Here is a 21893-nt window from a genome sequence, read left to right on the forward strand (position 1 = left end):
TCCGTTGTACACACTATTTATAACAAATTACTACAAATTGCACATTTAGACAGAGACATAACAGAAAGATTTTTACTCATGTATGTGAAGGATGCAAGTAGTATAGTCAATTCAAATGCTATGTGCCTATGAGGAACCTGGACATATGACAATAAATTTGCCTTGGACTTTTCAAAGTCAGGCATAGAATTTCTGTGCCGAATGCTTTCTTGCGTACATCAGCTTAGAAAGCCCTGAACTGGATAAACCTGTCCTTCCCAGAGAACAATGGAGTTTGAAAGCAGATAACAACTATTTTATAGCAGCTTTACAACACATCTGTGATCTTTCCAAACACAGACAGATTAGAAAGCACAGGACATTAATGAGACTTTCCAAAGGGGAACAGAATAAGTTCAAAGGAAAACATTTGCAGAGCCACACAAAAAAAGACGCAAACATAGGATCGATCAATTACTTTGTTTTAACCCGTGGTGGAGATCATTGCTCCTAAACTCAGAAAATGACATGGAATAATGGTGATTTAGACGTGAACACTCCGCAAGCTGACCAAAAATTCCAGTGCCCATCTTCTTCTAGATGGGAAATTTTTGGTTTTTGGTCATATACGTATACCAAAAGCCCTTACATACTGCTCATACAGATCAGTACACTGAGCTAGAATAAGGTAAAACAGTAACAAGGTAGAATGAAGTGAAAAACCTACCATAAAAGTGCAGTGCAGGTAAATGATAAAGTGTAAGATCATAATGAGGTAGACTGCTAGGCTAAGAATCCATCTTATCATACAAGAGGTCCAATCAAGAGTCTGATAACAGAGGGACAGAAGGTGTTCTTGAGCCTGGTGTTATGTGCTTTTGTATCTTCTGCCTGATGGGAGAGGAGAAAAGACAGAATGTCCGGGTTGGGTAGGGTCTTGATAAATCTGGCTGGTTTACTGAGGCAGCAGGAAGTTTAGACAGAGTTTGTAGAGAGGAGGCTGATTGCTGTGAGGTGTTGAGCTGTGTCCACAACTCTCTGCAGTTTCTTGTGGTCATGTGAAGAGTAGTTGTCATACACAGAAAGCTTTCAATGATGAATCTATAGAAATTGTTAAGGGTTTGCTGGACCATACCAAATTTCTTTATCCTATGAGGAAGTAGAGGCATTCATAAGCTTTTTAAAATTTGAATTCAAAAGGCTAACTCTATCCTCCAATCAAAAGCCTTTGGTTTCAACTTCTGCTAAATATAACCACAAACATCAAATTAATCAGACACCCCCAATAAGTTTCAACCAGTCATCATGAAGAACCAGTGTTTGAAGAGGTTAGACCATAAGATATAGGAGCAGTCTGCTCCGCTATTCCATCAGGCTGATTTATTATTCTACTTAAACCCCTTATACTGCCTTCTCCCCGACACCTCCACAGCCATTTGTGGCAATGAATTCCACAAGATTTTGGATTTCTTTTAATATACATTTCATAAATCTGTAATACCGGGATAAAACAAGGAGATGATAAGCAAGGCAACAAAGGAAGCCAGGTAAAGGCAATTTGAGGAAGGAATTGTAGGCCCAGGAATTGTAAGTAATTAAGTCATTCTAACCAGAGATGCAAAACAAAATAGAATTTAGAGAAGTGCAGAGATTATTGATGTACAGGAAGTTGTTGATAACTTGTTTTGATGTTCTGAATGATATTCAGCCCAACCAGCAGGTGCTGCTCTTGAATTCATGCCTTCCTTCTTTTCTGACTTATTCTATCACTGTCTGGTATGGAGGGGCCACTGCACAGGATCAGAAAAAGTGATAATAAACCTGATGCTGATTTTGAAGTTCTATATCCTCAACACGCTGAAAAAGAACCTTTGATTTCCCAACTTAAATTCTTGACAGCTTTCAATAATTTCCAGGAGCTGGGTGTATTTTTTTTTAAAAAGAACAGCTTTTGCTCCCCATGCCAAGTTGCCTTTGAAGTGATGGTGGTGAGCTGCCTAGTGTTGGTACCATCAAAGTTTCAGTAGAGCATGGGTTAGGATGATGTCCAGGCAAAGTTAGCTTACAAATAGTGTGCCGTCAATCCAGGGGAGGGAGGTCTTTGAAGACCACACCCAGCAGCAGTCCTTAGCCACTTGGCACACCAAGATAAGAATGCAAATACAGGATTCTCGTGTGCCACTACTGGTCAGTTACTTTACTAATTCTATAGTATTATTGGCCTTTAATGTGTAATTTTATTGGCAATACTTGTATTACTGCAGTGCAATTGGTGATTGATCATGCAAATAATTTGAACAGACACAAGGTTACCAGTTGATCAATATCTAACTTTACTACTCAATTCTGCATAAAAATATAATTTCTCTTTAAGAAAACTCATTTGTGGTAATATTTTGCTTTATGTGCTGTGTGTGATATATGTATTGTGGGTGCACTGTGGTCCAAGGGAACTTTGTTTAGTTTGGTTGTACAAGCATACAGTCAGATGACAATAAACTTGAACTTGATTTCTTTGTTCAAACAGCGTGGTGACATGGGCCAAGTTGTTCTCCTTGAGCACGCGTAAATGAAGTGTGATTGAGGAACAAGTACGAGTCTTCGGAGTCCTGTTAATCAGTGTTAACAGTACTCCTGCAGGGTTGTTTGGCAAGGAATTGGAGGATTTAGATCCAACAAAGGAATGGTAACATATTTCTAAATCAACAGGAGAGACTTAAGAGGGGAAACTGCAGCTTAGTCTTCCCATGTACCTGCTGCCTTGTACATGTCACAAACAGAAGAGATTCTGCAGATGCTGGAACTTCAGAATAACACACAAAATGCCAGAGGAACTCTACAGGTCAGGTGAGGAATGAAGAGTCAATGTTTTAGGCTGAGACTCTTCATCAGGACTAGACAGGAAGGGGAATTTAGTCAGAAAAAGAATGTGGGGGAAGGGGTACAAGCTAGAAGATGGTAGGTGAAACCAGGAATGGGGATTGTAGGTGGGTGGGGTTGGAGGAGGAGGGGGATGAAGGGAGAAGCTGGGAGATGGTAGGTGGGAAATGTCATGGGCTGAAGAAGAACAAATCTGACAGGACAGGAAAGCGGTCAATGGAGAAAGGCAAGGAGGAGGGCCACCAAAGGGAAGTGACAGGCAGGTGAGGAGAAGAGAAGGGGTAAGAGGGGGGCCAAAGTGAAGAATGGATGGAGGAGGAGGAAGGGGGAGAAATTAGCAGAAGTTAAAGAAATCAATGTTCATTTTGTAAGGTTGGAGGCTTCCAAGACAGAATATGAAGTGTTGTTCCTTCAACTGGAGAGTGGCCTCATCACGGCAGTAGTGGAGGCCATGGACTGATATGTCAGAATGAAAAATGGGGATTGGAATTATTGTTGGCCTCTGAGAAATCCTTATCGTTGTTGGTGGTAGAAGTAGCAGGTTGGGAGGTGCTGTCAGAATCATCTGGGCGAGTAAATATAATTCATGTTGTAGATAATAAAGTCAAAATTACAGCATGTACTGTTTCTGCAGATGGTAACAATCTGTATTTCTCTATTCACAAACCCTGTGTTATATGATCCCTCAATGTCATTCTTTCAAGGAAAAAAATCTAGCCTTTTCACCTTAACAGTGAAAGTGAGATTATATTCAACATCCTTACAAATCTCTCTTAATGCCAAATTCATCACATTTCAAATATTGTTTTGGCATTTTTGTTTGGGTATAGTTTTTGTTTATATATCATTTTTCTATTAAAAATTCTAATGTATTTCTTTATTTCTCCTGTAAATGCCTGAATCTCAAAATAGTATATGGTAACATGCACATTAATAAATTTTGCTATTTTATTCCTAGTTTTTCATACATTCTATTGTATTTCTTTATTTTCCCGTAAATGCCTGCAAGATCATGAAGCCTACAGTATATGCTAACATATACACAAAGAGATTGTGGAGAACCTAGAAATTCAGAGTAGAACACAAAGTGCTGGAGGAACTCAGCAGGTTCTGTGGAAAATGGCAGCATCTGTGGAAAGGAACAGACGGCGAGTCCCGATGAAGGTTCTTCAGCCCGAAATGTCAATCATTTCTTTCCATAGATACTGTGTGACCTGCCAAGTTCCGCCTTCATCTTGTCTGTTTTACTGTGATAACAAATGTTGATAATAAATTTTACTTTGACTTGGATAAATTTTATTTTGACCTTGACTTATAAGATTCCTTGAACAGAATGATGGAAAGGGACATCTAGTTTGAAATGGAGGGTGAAAGTGTACTGCGAGGAGGCAGTAGTCCCATGAAGGGAGCACAGCTGGAGGCAAAAAAGCAAGTGGAACAGGAGGATTACTGCAACAATAAAACCCCTGACACCAACATCTTATCTTCAATTTGATGTCTTAGAGATCTTCCAGTTCATAGCGAATAAGCTTCCCACCAGGCCCGAGGCAGCAAACCTCCTATCAACCACCTCAGGAAGATTCAGTTTGCTGGGCAGCATATGCAGATACTGACTAGATACATGGCATCATTAGAAACAAGATAAAGAAACAGTGAAGAGCTCGTCTTGCACGTTGCTCACACAGATCAAGTCACCACACAGTGGACTGAGGTAGAGCAAAGTAAAAACAATGCAGAATAAAGTGTAACATCTACATACAAAGTGCGGAGCAGGTAAGTAAAGTGCAAGCTCGTAACAAGGTGGGTCGTGAAGTCAAGAGTCCATCTTATATAAAAGGCCTATTCAAGAGTCTGATAAAAGCAGGACAGATCTGACGTGTAAACAAGATTAGTTTTCTGTCACATGCACATTGAAGCGTACAGTGAGAAGTGTCATTTGCGTTACAGACCAACACAGACCGAGGATGTGCTCAGGGCATCCCGCGAGTGTCGCCATTCTTCTTAGCACACCTATAACTCACTAACCCGAACCTGCGCATCCTTGGAATGAGAGAGGAAGCCCATGCGGCCACGGGGAGAATCAGAAGAATGAAAATGTATAGCACCAGCCTCAAGGACCACTTCCACTCCGATGTAATGGAACTACTGAATGGTTCCATAGCACAATAATCTCACAATCTAGCTCCTTATGACATTTCAACTTATTGTTTACCAGCACTGCACTTTCTCTGTAGCTGTTACACTTCATTCTGCTATTATTTTACCTTGTATCACTTCAATGCACAATACAAGATATTGATTTGAATGAACAATAATCAAGAACAAACCCAATTTGATCATGTTTCTGGAATGATCCAGGCAAGGACAGTCCTGCAAACCTGCTAAGAAGTGGGACTTACTCAGAATTTGGGAAAAATGTTAGAAATTAAGCCCTAAACAGTTCTTCCAGGTGAGGCAGTTCTTCACCTGTAAATTGTTTCATCTTGTGCTCCTTCTCTGGTGCTGCCACCATTACATCGGTGAGTTCTTACACAGATGAGGGGACTGCTTCATCAAGTGTCTTTACTTCATCTACCAACAGAATGGTTCTCCCTGAGGCCACCCCATTTCAATTCAACTTCCCATTCCCACATTATCACGTCTGTCCACCGCCTCAACTGCCATAAAGAGGCTAATCACAGGTCGGAAGGGAAACACTTTGTATTCTGTCCTGGTAATCTCCAACAAGATGGAATCAATATCAATTCCTCTAACTTCCAGTACTCACTCTGCTGTTTCTTCCCCCTCCCCCCCCCACACACCTTTCATCTTCCCTCATTCCTGCAACCTCTTCTCTTTGTCTCCTCACCTTCACCTCCTTGTCTTTATTCCATGGTCTATTTCGCCCTCCTGTCAAATTCCTCCTTTTTCTGCCCTTTATCTCTCACACCTATCACCTCTTAGCCTCTAATAATCCCCCCCCACCCACCCTCTCACTTGTGCTCCCCCTCTACATTTTTATTGTAGCTACTGCCCCCTTGGAGTCTCGGCCTGAATCTTCATTTCCCTCCACAGATGCTGCCTGACCTGCTGACTTCCTCCATCATTACGTGTCTGTTGTGAGTATCAATACTAAACGGTCGCCTCTTTCCTACCCGCACTCACAACACATTGAGATGGCATTTCAAACTAAAGGAGATGTAGAGGAACTTTTCACCAACACTGCGTCCAAAGGCGAAGAGGATGTGGGCTGGGTAGGTGAAGAGAGCCTCAAGCCCAAGACACCTGGACTCCTTCAGAGACACTGGAAGGAAACAAGCCCCCAGCCACATTGACATCCATTGAATCGACCACTTACAACAACCAAATACCACGCACCTTAAGTGTGAGGCGATGGATCCGCCCGGTAGTTCCAACGACGGCGAGAAGCAGTAGAAATAAAATCCTAACTCCTCCACCAGCCATCATCGTGACACTAGCGGAAGCAACGGAGGGCCACCTGTGACGGGCAATGCAAATAACCAATCAGCGACGGGACTTTTAATTGATCGACGCATCAAATAACCAATCATCACATAACATTTTTGTACACGATGCTAGTGTCTGATCAATCAGGTAACAGTCCGCCTACAAAAGGCGGGCATGTTAGCCGTATTAAATGGTTAAGAACTTCACACAAATAAATATTATAATATTTGATTTTATAATAAAGAATATTTAACTAATATAAAAGAATTAACAGTGGAATATAATTCAGTTCGAATGTAAACAAAAATTATTAGAGACTTCAATTCCCAGAGATCATTAGGCGCGATCTCAATTACATTATTTATTCTAAATTTATGTTTAACTATTTCAACCTTTGCTAGTTTTGATAAATATAATTCAACAATAATAAATTTAGAAATTAAATGGCAAGCAAACAAAACTACAACTCTCAGAATGCAATGCGTGGAAGCAGTTTTTTTTTATATATATATATATTACGTTTCACCAAGACAAAAAATAATAAAGGGGAGATTTAAAAATACTGGAAAAATTAGAGGTGATTTTAAAAAGTAAAATCCGTTACCCCGGGAAACGGAAGTCGTGCTGGCGGCGACTTCCGGTGCTGATGGAGCGGCTCCTGGACTGAAAAAAATGGTAAAGATCGCGGGAGAGGGAGCCGTGAGAGCGCCGGAGTGACGCCAGGGGAGGCGGGTAACTGTGGAAGACACAGCACCCTCGCATCTCATCACCTCATCACATCCTCCCCCATCAACTGCACCCTTTTCCTCCATCAGCCGCACCGCCTTCCTCCTCCAGCAGTCAGTCCCATCTACTCCCTCCACAGCCGCCCTCCTTCCATCCAAGTCCCTTTTCCCTCATTCTCTCCTACTCCCAACCTCTTCACATCCTCCTCCTGCCCCACCTTAACCCACCCTTCTCCTCCTCCTACCCTGAAGCCTCCCCAGCATATCAATCCCCTTTTCCTTTCCACTCTCCTCAATGTCTTCTACCACACTTACCCCATCCCTTCAGCACTAATCCTAATCTGCCCCAGTAACATATCAGGGTCACCACATCCTGAAGCCTGACTACATTCCTTATGTTTCTGCCCTGCTTGGCATTTGAACACATATATCTCATTGTTGACAATTCATTTCCCACTCCTCCATAGACCCTTTGAGTTCCGCCTGCAGTTTTTTTTTCTTCCAGATTCCAGCAGCTGTAGTCTCTTGCATAATCCTTGTGTTTTCTCTGCTAGCACACATTCCTCGTGTGTCCTCTCCTCATATCAGTTCTTTTCATAGTCAACCACCTATTAGTATCCTCTCCAGTCACTTTTGCTCCTCCACAACCCTACATCTTGAACATCCTACCTCACAGCACCACATCACTGATCAGTCTTGCACTCCTTTCCCCTCAACACACGAGCCTCTTCTGCAAACCAATGTCTCCTCCTGTCCTTCCTCAGCCATCACTCACCTGCATCAATTCTTTCTCCCCCACTGTCAGTACTTCTGATTCCCCAACCGATGATGGACCCTCAATCCTACCACACTCTGAAACCTCTACTCCTCAGTACAACCCTCATTCCACTGGTGTTATGGCATGCAGCCTCAAACAGCCTTCCTCCCCTAGTAAGCACTCTTACCATGCACCACAGAACTATCCTACCTCAACTTCGAACGAACCCCTCCCTTTTCAAATGTTGCCTCTACCTTGCAACACAACTTTCCACCAGACATTTCCCCTCCATCCCTCCCTTCAAGTGGTCTCTCCGAGCATTCCCATTCCACCCTCGGCACTCTATCCATTTCATGTCTTTCCTCCGAATGCACCACTAACACCTCCTTTCTCCAAGCCCAACATCCAATCCTCCCACGTAATCCCTATATCTACTGAGCCCAAACACTCTCCTGACGACCCTTCCCTGTCCATTGTCCCTTTCTTCAAAAACAGCCCTCTTCATGAGCACAATGTTCTCCCACCAAGTTACCGTCCCTATAAACACTCAGAGTCTCCAGCACTCCTTCACACTCTGCAACCCCAACGCTCCTCCCTCGAAACACCATCCCTCCGTTCCCAGCAAACTCACCCTCCAAATACAATCCTTTCATCTCCAACAATCCTTCCCTCCAAACTCTCCCCTGTCACAGTCAGTGAACCTACCCTCCTAATGCAACCCCTAGACACTCAACTCTCCCTCCCCCCAAATACTTTACCCCAAATACCCCCTTCCTCCACACCCAACTCACCTTTTCCTGCACACTCCCTCCCCCAACAACCGCCCAGCACACCACCTCCACCCCCAGTGCTGCCTCTCTATAAAGATGGCACCTCCACCCTCAAAAATGTCATTCCCCAAACACATCATCTCGATTCCCAGCAGCCTCTCTCTCCCCAACACCCCCTACCGCCAAATAGTCCACCTCCACCCCCAGCACCCCTTCCAGACAACAGCCACTCCTGCCAAATACTACCCCATGACCCTCAACACCCACTCTCTCCATCCTCAAAACCCTCTCCCTCCAAACCTTCCTCCTCCACCCACAATGTTGTCTCCCTCCAAACTCAACATGGTCCCTCTAAACTCTGCTCCTCCACCCTCCAAACCCTAGCCCTCCACTCCAAGCACCCCCTCCCTCCACCCATTCCCCCTCCACCTCCGATACCTCCTCCCTCGAACACTCCCACCTTCAAAACACCCCCTCCACCCACAACACCTCCTCCCCCTCCAATCTCTCCCTTAACACTCCCCTCCCTCGAAACGCACCCCCTCTACTCCCAACACTTCCTTCACCCACCCTCTCCTCCTCCGCCCACAACGTCACCTTCCCGCCTTCCATCAACTCCCTCCTCCCTTGAAAACCTACCTATCCACTCCCAGCACTACCTCTATCCGACCTCTGCCCCTCCACCCACTGCACCCTATCCCCACCCACTCACTCCTTCAGTACTTCCCTCCCTTGTAACATGTCCATTCCACCCCCAGCACTACATCCATCTAACCTCTCCCCCTGCACTCCATCAGGCAATACTCCCTTACCTCGAGACATGTCCCCTACAACCCCAACAGTACCTCCATCCGACGTCTCCCCCTCCACCCACAGCACCCCCTCCACCTCCACTCACTCCCTCAATTCTCCCCTCCATTGAAATGTGCCCCCTCCATTCCCAACATTACCATCATCCAAACTGTCTCCCTAAATCTCCTCTCACCAAACACAACAGCTCCACCCATCCCCACTCCCCCAACACCACCCGCCCCTCAAAACCCATTCCCTCCTCCCGATCTGCCTCTTCTTCTAAACATTCCCAATATCCCTCCAACTTCCCTCCCAATCCTTGTCCTTTTAAACAATTCACCTCCACTCTCGCTGCTCCACATCCAGACACAGCAACCTCACTCCCCTTTCCCCTACATTTGGACACCACACTTCCACACCCTCCAAACACGCCGCCCCCACCCCTCCCTCCTCCCAAGCTTTTCCCCACTGCCTCCAATGTGTCCTCCCTCCCTACAATCCCCCTGCAACCCCAACACACCCTCCCTCCATCCCCAACATGCATTCCCTCCGAGTACCCCACTCCTCCCCCCAAATCACCACCTGCACCCCAACAACCGCCCTCTCCCACTCAACTCTCCGTCCTGCCAAACATTCAGGCTTCAATTCAATCCCCTCCCTCCAAACATTCGTCCAACGTCTTCATCTACCCAAACAAACCATGTCTACAAACTACCCCTCCCTGTCCTCCTTGCAAAACCCTTCCCTCCAGCACTCGCCCATCATCACAATGCTCTCTCTCCACGCTAACGCAACTTCTCCACGTGCAACACTCTCTCCCTCCAAAAACTCTCCCTCCCCCTCCACCCACACCTCCAACGCCTCCTCCATCTCTGCACTGCCAGCACCCCATCCTGCCAAATACTCCCCCTCCACCTCCAACTCCCCCTCCACCCCCAACGCCTCCTCCATCCAAACTGTCTCCCTCCCCTACCCGCAACAATTCTTCCCTTCAATCACTTCACCTCCAACGCCATCTTCCTCCACTCTCTAACTCTGCTAACCTCCCTTCAAACTTTTCCTTGCAATCCCAATGTCATCTCCCTCCCAGTTCCCCCCCTCCGCTGCCCGCACTCCCCTCCCTTCCAGATCTTCCCCTCCGTGCCCCTCATTCCCCTCCCACCAAGCTCTCCTCTGCCTCTCACACTCCCCTCCCTCCGATCTGTCCCCCTCCACCCCCACACTCCCCTCCCTCCAAGCTATTCTCTTCTGCACCCCAAACTCCCCTCCCTCCAAGCACCCCCCCTCCACCTCCCACACTCCCTGGCTTCCCTTTCCCCCTTCATCCCCCACACTCCCCTCCCTGCAAGCTCTCCCCTTCCACCTCCTACACTCTCCTCCCTTCTCCCTCCACTGCCCACGCTCCTCTCCCTCCAAGCTGTCCTCCTCCACCCCCCATCCACACACTCCCCATGTACCAAACTGTCCCCCTTCGCCCCCCTCACTCCCCACCTACCAAGCTTTTCCCCTCTGCTCCACACACTCCCCTGCCTCCAAACTCTCCCCCTCTGCCCCCACACTCCCCTCCCTCCAAACTTTGTCCCTCCACCTGCAATGTCCTCAGTGCACACCCTCTGCACACCAACCCCTCCCTCCAAACTTCTCCCTCACCTCCAAAGCAGCCTCTTTCCATCGCCACCAGTAAACATCCTCTCCCTCCAAATATACCTTCACTTCCAGCATCTTCATTGTCCAAACTCTCCCTCCCCACCCACACCATCTCCCTCCAACGGTACCCCTTCACTCAATAAATAACCTCTAAGTACTCACCCTCCATCCCTTGCATCCCTCTTACTCCCTCATAATAATCCCTGTCCACCCGGACTCTCCAGACCTTTCCAACAAAGATGGCTCATCCTTCCTCTGTAAACACTTCCACTTCCTCCTTCTTCCCAATCTGTCCTTCATTTGCATTCTCAACATACCATCAATCCGCTTCGTCAAACATTCCCATTTCCCACTAAGCATCTCCCCCTCCCTGAAAACATTCCTCTTTCTAAAACATTCCCCCAAAAGCTCATTCTCAAAAGACCCTTCCTTCCCCCTCCCTGACACCTTCTTTTCTACAAACCTTCCTTAATCCACCCACCTCTATTTCCTTCTGTTGCCCCCCTTCACCCTCTGTGCCTGCCTCCCTCTCCCACAATCTGTTGTGAAACTCTACTTTGGCTCAGCTAAACCTGTCTTAAACATGGGGATACCAATCACAGATGCAGCCCGTTGATTTTCTCTAGGTCTGTCTGCTTTACTTGCAATTTGTAATTTTTTTCTCTTGCCTGTGAATAATGATTCATCAGTTGTTTATTTGTTAAGCTTTCATATTGAAATGTCTTTTGCTTCTTTTTCTCCAGGACTTCAAGAGCATACTTTAACCCTTTCTCTCACCCCTAAACCATGTGTTCAACTATGCTTTAGTTTTGGATCAAACTTTTCAGTAAATTATCTTTTCGTGCATTCTTGTGATTTGCCATATACATATCTGTACTGGGTGAAATAACATTGAATTACCCTTTGAAAAGAAACTTCAAAGAACAAAGGACAATGGCCTCAGCTTCAGGCAACAATGATGATGACTTAACTATTCCAAGAGCTACCATCAACAAGATTATCAAAGAGATCCTACCCAATATCAGGGTAGCAAATGATGCCAGGGAGATGGTGGTGAACTGCTGCACCGAGTTTATTCATTTAGTATCTTCAGAAGCATATGAAATCTGCAGTCAGTCCGATAAGAAAACCATCTCACCAGAGCACATCATGCAAGGTATGTGATTCAAATCACTTAACGCAATCACTCTTCTCCTTTAGTTTGAACTTTATCTTGTCTTAAACACAGCAGCTTGCATTTTCTGGTAGCTCACTGCATTACCTTTCTTTAGCTATGGTCAGAAGATCCCTTCTCAAAGATTAGGTCTCAACAGATATTTAATTCCAGCATCAAGCAAGCAATTCCCTCTCTGTGGTGTCATTCTTTGGATAAGCTTCCAACTGAAGCCACATCGGCTGCCTTGGGTTGACTTTATAGACTCCCTGTGGCGCTGTGGATCACCTGGTCTCCTACCTAGTATTTACTCTCTAACTAATGCTGTTTCTGGCATGTCATCTGGCCATTTATCTCAGGAACAAGTTGCATACAAATTAACTGTCAAGTTACCTCAGTAAGTGCACTTCATATGTTTTGTGCATTGTGAAGTGTTTTGGATTGTTTGTGAATGGCTTGTCTTTTATTATGATGTATTAACCTGTAGAAGACTATTGAAATACCCAAAGAATTGCAAGATTGATTTGTCTAGAATTGAAATACAAAAAAATTCTGATAATCTGGCACCGACCAGGCAGTATTGTCGACAGCATACTGTATAGTTTATAACATTCTTAGGTGGAATCTTAGTGGTAAGCAAAGAAGGACTTCATCTATTTTGAGTTTCCAATGGGATATATTTATTGACATGATGCACTTGTGCCGAGATAGAAATTTCACCTCTCAGATGTTTGCTAGGTCCAGTCTAACTCCAGGAAAGAGTACAAAAATCGGGGCTGATTCTCCAGAGTGTTTCATTTAGTACTTGCAGGTTACTAAATGTCAAAGAAAGAGAAGAAATGAAATAGAGCATAGAACTTCTCTATTAAACAGTAATCAATAATACCGATAGTGGAAATATTTTGAAACGGAACTGTAGTTTAATAGTCTGCATGTTGAAGTTTGTGTTACCTTGCATCGCAGCTTTGGAACGTCTAGGTTTTGGATCATATTTATCTGAAGCAAAGGAGGTTCTGCGGGAATGCAAGATAGTGGCCCTTGAAAGGAGGAAGGCCAACTCACGTCTCGAGAACCTGGGCATCCCTGAAGAAGAACTGTTACGTCAACAGCAAGAGTTGTTTGCGAAAGTAAGTACATATCATTTTGAAGCATAAGGCATTTGTTTCTCCACCACCAACATCTGTTTTATCTCAATCACAAATTTCACTTCTCATCAAAAATGTTTTCTTTATTTCCATTACCTTATCTCCAACTGGTTTGCTTGTACTGTGTAGTTCATTTATACTTGGTTCTCAATGGAAACACAACCTACTTACCAGAATTGCTTTTCTAGGAACTATATTTATGAAAGCAATGTGTTTTCCTCCGGAAATAAAGATCGGTGAAGTAAAGTTATTTTATCATATCATTCAGAAGGGTACTTGCCATAGCATCAGTGCTTGTGAAAGACCTTTCCGATTATTTGCATTCCCTCGGTCTTTTTCATTTAGTAGATGTGCACTCTAGCCGCTGAGTCTATGTTTGTTTTTCTGCTGCTGTAGCCCGTTCATTTCAAGGTACATGTTGTGCACTCAGAAATGCTCTTCTGCGTACCATGGTTCTAATGTGTACGGTTGTTTGAGTTACAGTCATCTTTCTGTCAGCTTGAACCAGTCTGGCCATTCTCCTCCGACCTCTCTCATTAAGAAAGCGTCTTTGCCCGCAGAACTGTTGCTCACTGGATGTTTTTGTTTCTCACACTATTTTCTCTGTAAACTCTAGAGAGTGTTTTATGTGAAAATCCCAGGAGATCAGCAGTTTCTGAGATACTCAAACCACCCTGCCTGGCACCAACAATCATTCCATGGTCAGTCAATTAGATCACATTTCCTTGCCATTCTGATGTTTGGTCTGAACAACAACTGAACCTCTTGACCATGTCTGCATGCTTTTATGCATTGAGTTGCTGCCACGTAATTAGCTGATTAAGATTTGCATTAACAAACAAGTACACAAATGACCCTAATAAAGTGGCCACTAGGTGTATATTTCCATTTTAAAATTATATATCCATTTCTCTTTTTTGAATGTTTTATTGATTCTTCTTCTATCACCTTTTGAAATATTCCTGATTACACCTCACCGAGCCAAATAAAAATGTCTCCCATCAACCCTTGATATAAGGTCATTTCCCTTATATTCTGAACTCAAATAATGATCCTTCAAAACACCGATTAATATTTAGTCTCTCAGTTGATGGAGAAAATCTCAGTTCTTCAGCTGTTCCTGACATTATTCTAGTAAATCTACTCTTCACATTTTTCCCAACTCCATTTAATCATACTGCAACAATAAATTTCAATATCTTGGGTACTAATTAGTCCTGTGGCTGATTGCATTTCCTTTAACTCTATTTACTAGTTAGTGGCCGGACTCTTGAGTCTGTAACCATTGTTGTTACTGTAAACTACAGCTGCCTCTCAGTATTATTGAGAGAATCACATAACCTTATAGTAAGGCAGCCGCAGATCTACTGGTGCCAAATCAACAGCAATGTGGCATGGGCCTGGAAAATGATATTTTCCAAACTTATTTCAGATCGGAACAAAATGATGAAGGAAATTTATTTCCACTTCATTTTAGATTAACACATGCTACGCGGCCATTTTGATGCAAAGTGGCCTGATGTAAAGCATATATCTGGGTTTCCGTACAATTATCACTTCTCCTTTGGTCTGGTTAGATATTGACTCCCCAATCCATGGCCTATTCTTGGGAGGTATTGCATAGTTAGTTATTTCTGGACACCACATTTGTAGGTAGAAGTAGCATTTAATGAAATGCTGTTCTGAAGTGACTGTATCCTGAGCTCAGTCTGGTCAGCATGAACACATGTTTCTCTGTTAAGGTCATTTACATACTGCCCATAGATTTGGTTCAGGTCCCCAGATTATTTGAAAGGCTTATGGACTTCATATATTTGAAAATGTGGGGAGGAATTAGGTGCTAAATAAATTTGAGGCATGGAAGGAATCAGATTTAATTATAATGCTGTCTAACCTATTTAAAAACTGCTGATGTTTGATCATGTGAGAATCTGATGGACTTCATAAAGAAATCTTTCACAACTCTGGGATGTCCTAGAATGCTTTATATTTAGCCGAATTCTTGTGGAGATTAAATTTAGGAAGTACAATAGCTAAATTGTGTAGACCAAACTCTCACAAATAACAATGGGTTTATGGTGAAATAACTTGCTTTATTGATATTGGTTAAGGAACAAATACTGTGTGGAATACCAGGAAGCACATCCCTGCGCTGAATCAAAACAGTGCCGAGGGATCTTTCTGAGCTTTCCAGACAATGGTACTTCTAACAGTGCAGCGCTTCCTTCGTCTGACACTGAACTTCCGTCAGTGTGTTGTGATGAAGTCTGTGGAGGGGAATTTGAACTCTCCATCCTTCCAGTCCAGTTCTAACCATCTGGACGTAATTGTGGAGAGCTGGCAATATGAGTGGAGTCAGTTCACATTCAGATTCCGATACATTAACTACTCACGTGGACAGTGTGAAATATGTCATTTGCATTAAAACTAAGGATGTACTGGGGTATCTCGCAAGTGTCGCCCCACATGCCAGTGCCAAGATAGCATGCCTGCAATGTTCAGCAGACAATTTGGAATGCTATCAGAAAAGGAAGAAAATTGGATATATTAATACATATATTTACTAATATTTATATTCATAGCAGATGCTTACTTTTCTTAGCAACCCCTCCCACCATCACTCCTACTGAATATTGGCCTAGACAGAGTGGATGGAGGGAAGATGTTTTAAATAGTGCGAGAGTTTAGAACCAGAGGGTACAACTTCAGAACACAAGGATGTTCTTCTAGAACAGAGATGGAGAGGAATTTCTTTATCTACAGGGAGGTGAATCTGCGGAATTCATTGCCACAGACGGCTGTGGAGGCCAAGTCATTGGGTATGTTTAAAGTGGTGGTTGATAGGGTCTTGATTAGTAAGGGCTTTAAAGGTTACAAGTAGAAGGCAGGAGAATGGAATTGAGAAGGAAAATAAATTAGCCATAATCGATTGGCAGAGCAGACTTGATGGTTCTGCTCTTATATCTTATGATAGAATGGTCATCCTAGTTTGAAAAATGTTCTATACAGATGGGAATGCCTTTCATTTACATTCCCATCGGTTTGCATACTCTTCTGATTGACCTATTACTCTCAAGAAAGCAAAATGCATCGGGCTAAAGCTGCTAACTATTCTGTTGATGAACACGAATCACCACTGCTCCCTGCACTGTAGTGGGGGAGCTTTCTCTTGACCTGGCCTGATTATGTCCCTTTCTCCCTCAGGCTCGACAACAGCAGGCTGCACAGGTGCAGCAGGAGTGGCTTGAGATGCAACAGGCTACTCAGCAGGCTCAGCTCACAGCAGTAACCACCAAGGCTGGGTCTTCACAGGATGAGGTTGAGGAAGAAGATGTCTAACCATCGTTCAAGCCATCTCGCTCCCTCTTTGCCACCCTCTCCTGTCTACTTAGGTCCTGCCATGTATCAAAATGGCAGTGCAGATGGTCATTGGCCGAAGGTATCTTGTGCCCTCAGCTTGAGTCTGAAATACTGGCTGTGGAATTTTAAACAGACTAAAAGAGGGAAGAAAAGGATATCATCGTGCCTTTGGACTGAACTAGTTTAAAAACTTGATGTGGTCTGAGTTGGACAAATTACTTGCGTGGACCTTCAGATCATAAACTGTTATATGTTCAACAGATTTTGGTTAACTGAAGTTAAATGTTAAATGGTTAAAAGTTCACTGTTGAGCTTGTTTTGTGGGTTTTGCTGATGTTAGATAATTGAAGATTGTTGCCTTGTTTACAGTTATGGTATGATGAAAGTGGAGTAGGTATTTCTTTGAATGTAAGCATGATGGTATGTATATGTATATTTTTATTTACTGATCCTCTGTCTATCCTTCCTGCTACTTATCATGATAGTGTTTCATGCTGTGATCAATTTTTTAAGTTTCTCAGTGAGTGGGCATCATCAACAAGATGTAATGTATTGCTTTCTCCGCCCTCTCTAAATGCTAGGTAGGTGGTGGAATGTTTTTAGCTGTTTTATGGTTTGCCAGGCCACATTACAGACCCAGAGACTAGAGAGGCACCAGTAAGTGTGGCATTTTTACTGTGTGCAAAGTAACTCATCTCGATAACTGGCAGCTTTAAGAACATAAGGAATAGAAACAGGAGTTGGCCAAACTGGGTATTTCCAAAATTCTCACATATTTCATCTGCCCCCAGTTCATTCTATGTTGTTATCACTCAAAACCTCTCTGCATCCTCCTTACAATGAATACCATCATCCAGCTTGTTTGGTCAACAAGCTTGGATACAATACATGTGATCATCTCATCCATTTGTATAGCTGGGACACTCACTTGTCATGAACTCCCAAATGGAAACTCTGCCATTTTTCTACCTCCAGGCGTGCCTTAAACAATCCTTGTGTGATGCCAGTCTAGTGATCTCTCTTGTATGTGACATCTCTTCAGAGGCTTGCTGGAAGCTCAGTTACTTTCAATGCATCCACTGGATTAGTCCTATCCAACTTGTTGCAACCTCAAAAAAGACTTAATGGATATATGAACCATAACTCCCATCCCTATTGTTATTCCCTAATTGCCCTGTACACACTACCGTATTTCTAGGTTCTACCACTTTTCCTACTGATGTCAAACTAACTGTATTTCCCCAATTTCTCCCTCTCCCTATCCTATTCTTTCCTTTCTTAAATAGTGGATTTCATTTATTACTTTCCAAACTGCAGGAATCATTCTCAGACTAAGTTTTGAAGAATGATAGCCAACCACAATTTTCAAAACTTTGGAATCCACACCATCAAACCCTGACAATTTATCAATTTTCAGTCTCCATTAATTTGTACTGTCCTCATTTCCTTTAGGAGTTGGGCCAAAGGGCCTGTTTCTCTGCTGTGCAATTCTACAACTCCAAAGTTTTATCGAGGTCTTTTCGGTCTTCTCTACCAATGGATATTTGTTACTGGTACAAAAAATTGGTAATGTATCATTGGTCATGCATTGAAATGTTATTTGCACTGTAGGTGCTGTAAATGTGGAACTTGCTCCCAGTTGTGTTTTTAACATCAGCTTGGACAAACACATTAGAAGAAAAGGAATCTTTAGTTAAATTAAGAGTAAGATGGAGAGGGGTGGAAGGAAGTTCATACAGAATGTAACAGACTGAACAGGCTAAACTGTGTCTCTCTACCTTCCAGTACAATGTAGCCTCTTAATTCAAATTACGGTAAAATAATGATTTAAATGTTTTTGTCCCTTCCCAAGAAATTGTGCTTGACCCGCACTATGAGCTGAATAGAGTTGGAAATTCCATCACTGCAGCCAAGATTATTTGTACACTGATGCACTGCCATCCTTACAAATGTGAGGTTTTCCTTTTAACTAACATATTTACAAATGCTGATGTATTTAAACGGAGCTGCTTCTTTGTGATACCTTTTCACATTGGGGCTTCGTCAGACTGTGCAACCATTTCACAAAACCAGAGGATTTATCTGTCTAGCAGTGTTACTATTGTTTTGTTTCTTCTGAGTCCTATCCACCTCATCCTTGCCCATGTAACTGGTATGGATGTTGGGGTACTCAAAGTTCAAAGTAAATTTATTATCAAAGTATGTCACCATATACTACCCTACCCTGAATCTCAAGATGCGTAGTGATGGCAAACTATCCAGCTATAGGCGGCACCACGCTAAACTAAATTCAGAGTTTGCTTACTGTTAGTACATTTGCATTTTCGGACAAGATTGTTGGTTAATAATCAGGGATGAGAACACTTTTAGGTTGAAAACCCTTGGCTTCAGCTCTACTGAGGCAAGCGTATAGCCGATGTCAATTCCAGACAAGAATGATGCGTAAGCTCAGTAGGTGTCGTTCCATATGGACTTCTTTCCGCTTCCATGGCAGAGGACGTGTCTCCACTCCTGAGACCTCAGTGCATAATTGAAGTAGATCATTAAATGCAGTACTGAGGTGTGACTGCAATTTTTAGATGGGACTTTAAATAGAAGCACTGTCTACCTATTCATGGTGAACAAGGATGATGTTATTGGACTTTACACAGAGCAAATATCCCCAATGTCCTGGCTAATTGTTATGGTTTATTACCTCATTGCTATATATGAGATCTTGCTATAAGAAAATTGGTTGCCACATTTTGTACATGAAGCAATTAAAAGTATTAATTGACTGGAAAGTGATTTGGGATGTTTTTCTTTTATGTATTCGTTCAAGGGATCTGGGCTTCACAAGTTCTATTTCATGAGAAGTTTGAGGAGATTTGGTATGTCGCCAAAGACACTAGAAAATTTCTACAGATGTATTGTGGAGCACATTTTGACTAGTTGCATCACCATCTGGTATAGAGGCGCCAGTGCACAGGATCAGAAAAAGCAGCAGAGGATTGTCAACTCAGCCAGCTCCAACTGTGGACACAAGCCCCTCCATTATCAAGGACATCTTCAGTACCCGATGCCTCTAGAAGCTGGCATCTATCACTAAGGGTACCTTACCATCCAGGACATGCCCTCTTTTCGTTGCTACCATCAAGGAAGAGGTACAGAAGCCTGAAGACACACACTCAACATAGAAACAGCTTCTTCCAGCTAATCAGCCATTGTCTAATCTTTCCAGCCATTCTCTACATAAACCTTTAAACTTCTCTAGAACACAGAAGGAGAGAGATCCTGCTCATAGCTACTGCCCTCATTCTACAACACACACACAAAATGCTGGTAGAACACAGCAGGCTAGGCAGCATCTATAGGGAGAGGCGGGCCGAAACGTCGACAGCGCTTCTCCCTATAGATGCTGCTTGGCCTGCTGTGTTCCACCAGCATTTTGTGTGTGTTGTTGTTTGAATTTCCAGATTCTATTTCCAGATCTGCAGATTTCCTTGTGTTTGCCCTCATTCTAGCTGCTTTCTACAGGGGCACCATCAGGAGTGTCCTGTCTGGCTCCATCATTGTGTAGTATGGAAGCTGCAAGGCATCGGACCTCAAGACCCTACAGAGGACAGTAAAAGCCACTGAGAGGATGACTGGGGTCCCCTTCCCCCAAGTGTGACATATACCAGGAGTGTTGCAGCCTGATGCAGTGTTGAGGATCCCTACCACCTATCCCACAGTCTCTTCCACACACAGCTGCCAGGAAGGAGGTACAGAAACATCAAGATTAGGACTACCAGACTGGGCAACAGCTTCTTCCTTCAGGCTGTGAGACTAATGAATACCCTGACACCATTGAGGTCCTGTCACTAGGACAGCGAGCTGTTTATGGTTTACCGTTGCCTGTGCTGTGCACTACATGTTATGAATTATGTTTTATTAACTTACTTATGGTAATATTTTGATTCATGTGCTGTGTGTGATCATGGTGTTTCATTTGGTTCTGTCTCTGTGTGTGTGTATATAAAATTGAAGTTGAACTCATTACATTGACCAATCTGGCCTCTTCTCATTACTGCTGTCAGGGAGGAGGTACAGGAGGTTGAAGATACACAGTCAACGTTTTTTAGGAACAGCTTCTTCCCCTCGACCATTAGACTTCTGAATGAACCTATGAACACAACCTCACTTTTTACTCACGTTTTTCACTACTTCTTTCATATCTTTGGTTATAACTTACAGTAAGATTTTATGTGTTGCATTGATGCAAAACAACAAATTTCATAACATATGCCAATGATAATAAGCCTGATTCTGATCTGTTGCCAAGGATGATTCTCCAGTTGTGGACTCGAGTGCCTTCTTATGTGAATATGTTGCCACAAGCCAGAAAGACATAGCACAGCAAAGTAAAGTGCGCATTAAAGATGTTCAATGGACATGGTAGGTTTCTTTATGCACAACTTAACTTACAGAGATTAGAAATTTTAAACACAAGAGATTCTGCAGATGCTGGAAATCTAGAGTAACATACAAAATGCTGGAGGAACTCAACAACTCAGGCAGCATCCATGGAAAAGAAAAAAAAGCATACTGTACATTTTGGGCTGAGACTCTTCATCAGAACACAGTTCTATTTTAGAGCTGACTTTTATTCTTGATGGAAATGCATCTACTTTTAGCTTCTTACCAAAACTGTATAAATACATTATGTTTGCTTTTATCCCTTATAATTTGACTTTTGAATAATTTAAGTAAACATTGGGATTAACTTGTGCATGCTCACACAAGATTATAATTAATCATTGTAAAAGTATTCATTTCCAGCTATGTTTACGGGGAGTAGAGGGTAACAGTTGATCTCTTTTAGATATTTCATCATAACTAGCAGACAACATGGATATGCAGTTGGGTTGGCTAATTATATATGGTGCATATATATTCAGTGTTAATAACAACATTAGGGGTGGAACTTTTCATAAGCACAAAGGGATTCTGCAGCAAAATCCACAGCAATGTACACAAAACACTGGAAGAACTCAGCAAGTTGAGCACCATCAATGGTGAGGAATAAACTGTGGACGTTTCAGGCTTTCAGCAGGCTTGGAAAGGAAAGAATAAAAAGATTGAGGGTGGAGGAGGAGAGGGAGTACAAGCTGCCAGGTGATAGGTGATACCAGCTGAGGGTAGGGTGGGTGGATGGAGGAGGAAGTAAGAAGCTGGGAGGTGATACCTAACTTCTTCCCCCTCAGCTGGTCTCCCCTA

The 21893-nt window shown here is 43.2% G+C and overlaps 2 protein-coding genes across 8 annotated transcripts in view; one reads left to right on the top strand and one right to left on the bottom strand.

Moving 5' to 3' along the window:
• Positions 1–21893, bottom strand: part of LOC132406402 (protein GPR108-like) — a 155682-nt gene that overhangs the window by 106779 nt on the left and 27010 nt on the right. For all 5 annotated transcript variants that reach the window (XM_059992038.1, XM_059992035.1, XM_059992036.1 and 2 more), the window contains one exon: positions 6217–6337. In XM_059992038.1, the coding sequence (XP_059848021.1) occupies positions 6217–6306 (90 nt within the window). In that variant the 5' untranslated portion in view covers positions 6307–6337. The remainder of the gene's footprint in view (positions 1–6216; positions 6338–21893) is intronic.
• LOC132406401 (protein Dr1-like) lies at positions 6828–20018 on the top strand. 3 transcript variants are annotated; one of them, XM_059992034.1, is made up of 4 exons: positions 6934–6981; positions 11741–12153; positions 13114–13277; positions 16500–20018. In XM_059992034.1, exons 2-4 carry the CDS (start codon positions 11931–11933, stop codon positions 16632–16634), a joined length of 522 nt encoding a protein of 173 aa, XP_059848017.1. In that variant the 5' UTR covers positions 6934–6981; positions 11741–11930; the 3' UTR covers positions 16635–20018. The 3 variants fall into 3 exon arrangements, 2 of the variants coding, with proteins under 2 accessions (XP_059848016.1, XP_059848017.1); XM_059992033.1 differs by having other exon boundaries at positions 6864–12153; XR_009516152.1 differs by lacking the exons at positions 13114–13277; positions 16500–20018 and having other exon boundaries at positions 6828–11623; positions 11741–11928.

Source organism: Hypanus sabinus, chromosome 16 (assembly GCF_030144855.1).
Source record: "Hypanus sabinus isolate sHypSab1 chromosome 16, sHypSab1.hap1, whole genome shotgun sequence".
Taxonomy (NCBI): Eukaryota; Metazoa; Chordata; class Chondrichthyes; order Myliobatiformes; family Dasyatidae; genus Hypanus; species Hypanus sabinus.

Coding starts and splice junctions, on each gene's coding strand:
- LOC132406401 (XM_059992033.1), top strand. CDS start 11,931: ATGGCCTCAGCTTCAGGCAACAATGATGATGACTTAACTATTCCAAGA. Junction 12,154..13,113: donor ACCAGAGCACATCATGCAAG/GTATGTGATTCA, acceptor CTTGCATCGCAG/CTTTGGAACGTCTAGGTTTT. Junction 13,278..16,499: donor AGCAAGAGTTGTTTGCGAAA/GTAAGTACATAT, acceptor TTTCTCCCTCAG/GCTCGACAACAGCAGGCTGC.